The following is a 4,159-nucleotide window of genomic DNA, read 5'->3' on the forward strand; positions in this document are numbered from 1 at the left end:
GGTCTAGTGGAAGGTGTCCCTGCTGATGGCAGGGGGGTTGGGACTGGATGAGCTTTAAGATTCCTTCCAACCCAAACCAGTCTGTGATTCTATGAAATTAGGGGTTATTTTGTTTTGGTTTTTTTAAAGTACTTCCCTTGGAATCAGCAGTTCTTTTTGTGTAGGTGTGACATTTACATTGAAACAGGAGTATCACTATATTACATTGAAACACAAGTATCGCTGTATTACACCTACAAGATACTGAATTTTATAAAATTCTTTCTAAACTCTCCTGAACTTCCATTCAATTACATTGGTTTTTTTTACAGACGTGGGGCTATTGAGGGTCTTGACTTAAAAATCCCTCCTGGTAGCCCCAAAAACTTTTGTCTTTCTGGTGACGAAATCACAGAATCATTAAGGTTGGGAAAGGTCTGGAGGATCATCGAGTCCAACTGTCAACTCATGTATGAGCTTTGTTTTTTTCCTGGGATAATGACGCACTGAGATAAGGAACCATCTGGAGAGCCTGAATTAGGAAGCAAGAAGCTAAAAGATCTGAAAACACCCACTTATGTATCTTGTACATTTTGACTAACTAATTAAATTCCCCAAAAAGTATCAGTAAAGACTGATAAAGTGAATTTTGGATGAACTAACCTCATTGGCATGGTAAAACCACACCTCCAGAGGAGAAAAAGCCCCCTACTCACAAAAGCCCACCCCTCACTGAGCCTGCTTAGTGAATTTTCAAAATACTGTAGCTTTAAATCAACGCAAAAAGAGAACTAACCAAAGATTTAGTGCTCAGTGTTGACAGCAGGCGTTACTAATTGCTTGGAACTATGTACCCTGATTGCATTCAGGCGTGTGAGCTTTGTGGAGTTACCACCAACACCCATCCCTGCGCAGATGGCTTATTATATTTATGTATTATAAATTATCAATAATAATAAATTATTATAAATAATAATTTATTCGTATTTATTATAATAAATATTATTATTTATTATAATAATAATAAAAAATAACTCTGCGTGTCAGTTGGCTTTGCACACCAGGTGAAGAACTCAGATATGGGACAAGGTTTCTTTATGAACGAAAGAAATCTCACAATCTGGTGCCTAACCACTTATTTTTCTTATTTTTGGAATAAGGAAGTGCTCATATAATTCCAGCTCATGAGCAGTTTACACTCTTAAAATGTGAGCTGTTAGAATTGCTTTTGTCAGAGTATTGACTGGGAGGATGCCTGTCTGCTGAGCTGCAGTGAGAATTCTTCACAGGTATCAGCTCCTACTTGCTGGGAGGTTACTGGATTACCCGTGCCATTTGTTTACTCTAGACGTGCAGTTCTTGCAACATTAATGCTTGCAGTTCTTGATGTTTATTTCTAATTCTCATGACAATTAAATGTTGTTCCAGCCCTTACGATGGAAAATGGAGCAAAACGATGGTGGGTTACGGGCCAGAAGACAATCACTTTGTTGCAGAATTGACTTACAATTATGGTATTGGAGAATATCGCCTGGGCAATGACTTCCTGGTGAGTACCACACCTAGCAGCAGAATCTTTCTTCTCATGATAAGCTTTTTTACTTAGGAACTTGGGTTTTTTTCTCATCTGTACAATGTGTTGAATCAGAGTTGTAAATTCCTTTTGCTTTTCATTTCCCTTTGGTGTGAAAGAAAGATAGTTTAATGCTTTCCAGACATATGTGGGATGCACAGTAAGACTAAGCTTATTTTATAGGAGCAAAGTACCTGGTTCTCAGGAAATCATGTGGTCCATCTATTCAAAAAAGTACTTTCCTTTGTTTCTGGTTATTTGTAGAGGTGGACTATTGAAAGGTAGGACTTGGCACCATCCACCCTGTGAATTTTCTCCATCTCTATTCTGTTCTCACTAGGGCATAACCCTTGTGTCCAGCCAGGCTGTGAGCAATGCTAAGAAGATGGGGTGGCCCCTCAAAGAAGTGACAGCTGGTATTTTTGAAACTGAAGCCCCAGGAGGATACAAGTTCTACTTGGAAGACAAGGCACAGCTCAAGCAAGGTCAGACTTACACGCTCGCTTTGTGTTCAAAACAGATCTACGGGTGGGATATTAAAATGGGCTCCGCGTTCATCTCAATGGCATTTTATGAAACCAAACATGTTTTGTTATTTCTTTGTTACTTCTCAAGAATGTGTTTAAACTGTGTTTAAAAGTACAATTTGTAACTAATTTGAAATTATTACCATTTTATAGATCCTGTGCTAAAGGTAACCTTGGGTGTCTCTGATCTGCAGAAGTCTGTTAACTACTGGTCTAATTTGCTCGGGATGAAAATATATGAGAAGGATGAGGAAAAACAAAGGGCTTTGCTAGGCTATGCAGATAATCAGGTTAGTCCTTAGGAAACTCTCCAGTTCTGATCTTTAAGAGTTGTGTCTCATCAGACAAACCTCTGATTTTGTGAAAACAATCTTAAAGGGGAAAATAAGCTCTTAATTAAAGCAACTGTGCACTTCATTCTATGCATTTTAATTAAAGCTTGTGTGCATCTAACTCTATTTTTAAAAAAACGCTATGGTTTGCTCTCATAATTCTGGCTTTTTTTCCATTTTCAGTGTAAGCTGGAGCTGAAGACCGTTGGAGCGGTGGATCACGGGACAGCATTTGGGCGGATTGCCTTCTCCTGTGCAAAGGAAGAGGTGCTGGTCACATTAGCTGACTAGTGGGAGGTTAATTTCTAGTATTAGCAAAATACCTTAGATGTGAACAAAATCATACTGAGTGGGAATGTGATGGAGGTGTGGGTAATGGGGAACTGGAAATGAGAGCAACCTGGATGCGTCTGATCTTCATCTGACTAGCGTTGGTTTTTGTTTGTTTTCTGTTTAAGTTGACAAACATTGAAGCTCTGATGAAAAAGGAGAATCAGAAAATTTTAACACCTCTGGTTAGCTTGGACACACCTGGCAAAGCCACAGTGCAAGTGATTATTTTGGCTGATCCTGTGAGTAATATTGGAAATAGTGATTAAATTAGACTTACATTTCCTTCTGCCACTTCTCTAACCTGCCTGCTCTGAAACTTGCTGCAGGATGGCCATGAAATCTGTTTTGTGGGAGATGAAGCATTCAGAGATCTATCCAAGGTGGACCCTAATGGTGCCAAACTGTTAGATGATGTAAGTGATACTGTCTGCACATTGGGTTTCTTCCTGATTAGAGACACTCAGAAAATCTAATGTTCGTTCCACATGGAGTTTTTTTGAGAAGAAAGTTGTACAGTCTCTTAGCTCAGGTTACTTTCTTGCCAAGAAATTGATTTTTAAAGTTCACTGAATGTCCTGGCTGGAGTTTTCCAGCATGTTGGTGTGAGTTACTACAGAACACAGTGTGCAAGCTGCAGTGACATCCGTGCAGCTGGACGTCCTCCCGAAGCACGAAGGCTCTGGTGTGGAGCATGAGGAGCGTGAGCTCTGTGGGAAGGCTGGGTTTAAGCCATCCTTTTTTTCTCTTGTATTACCAGCTCATCTCTTTATTTGCTGCAGCAGAGAACGTTGTTTTTCAGTGTCTGTTTTCCTTAACTAGTACATAAAAAATAATGTATCCATCAGAATAACTTTCCTCCAAATTAGAAAGTGTCCTTGTGATCGGTCTGGGTTTGGGGGGACAGGCTGGTGAGTGCAAGCAGCCGGGTGTCTGGTGACTCCTTCTGTCCTGAACTCCTTAACGCTTTTCTTTGCGCAGGCCATGGCAGCAGACAACAGTGACGAGTGGTTTGCTGAACAGAAAATGCAGAAGGCTTCTGCTTAGCTGGAGAAAAGGACTGGGCTGCTCGTTCGTGCCTTGGTGTTCCTCTGAGCAAAGTGCCAATCCCGTGTAACGCGTTGCATTGCCCCTTCAGTAAGAGGGTGCTGTAATGTGCCTTGTTGGTTTGTTTGTTTGATTTAAGTTCATGTCTCTTACTGTCACTCTCTCCTTTCAAGCATGTTCTCCTTGATAAAAAATCAGGTTCTGTGGTAGGGACCAGGTTGAGCATGTGGCTTCAAAAACAGGGGCCATCAGTTAGGAGGAAAACCTCATATTTCTGTTGTTGTTTTACTTGCAACAGTACCTAAATTTTTAACAAATTGGCTTTATCCATCCTGGATTTACAGCTTAGAGAAGAGATTTTTTTCAGGTAG

The 4,159-nt window shown here is 40.3% G+C and overlaps 1 protein-coding gene across 1 annotated transcript in view; it reads left to right on the forward strand.

Moving 5' to 3' along the window:
- GLOD4 (glyoxalase domain containing 4) overlaps window positions 1–3,841 on the forward strand; it is a 4,045-nt gene extending 204 nt beyond the window's left edge. The window contains exons 2-8 of the mRNA XM_010169156.1: window positions 1,408–1,528; window positions 1,893–2,037; window positions 2,233–2,369; window positions 2,595–2,678; window positions 2,870–2,983; window positions 3,071–3,157; window positions 3,723–3,841. Of these exons, the coding sequence (XP_010167458.2) occupies window positions 1,436–1,528; window positions 1,893–2,037; window positions 2,233–2,369; window positions 2,595–2,678; window positions 2,870–2,983; window positions 3,071–3,157; window positions 3,723–3,788 (726 nt within the window). The 5' untranslated portion in view covers window positions 1,408–1,435 and the 3' untranslated portion in view covers window positions 3,789–3,841. The remainder of the gene's footprint in view (window positions 1–1,407; window positions 1,529–1,892; window positions 2,038–2,232; window positions 2,370–2,594; window positions 2,679–2,869; window positions 2,984–3,070; window positions 3,158–3,722) is intronic.
- The last annotated feature ends 318 nt before the right edge of the window (window positions 3,842–4,159 follow it).

Source organism: Antrostomus carolinensis, unplaced genomic scaffold (assembly GCF_000700745.2).
Source record: "Antrostomus carolinensis isolate BGI_N321 unplaced genomic scaffold, ASM70074v2 scaffold37035, whole genome shotgun sequence".
Taxonomy (NCBI): domain Eukaryota; kingdom Metazoa; phylum Chordata; class Aves; order Caprimulgiformes; family Caprimulgidae; genus Antrostomus; species Antrostomus carolinensis.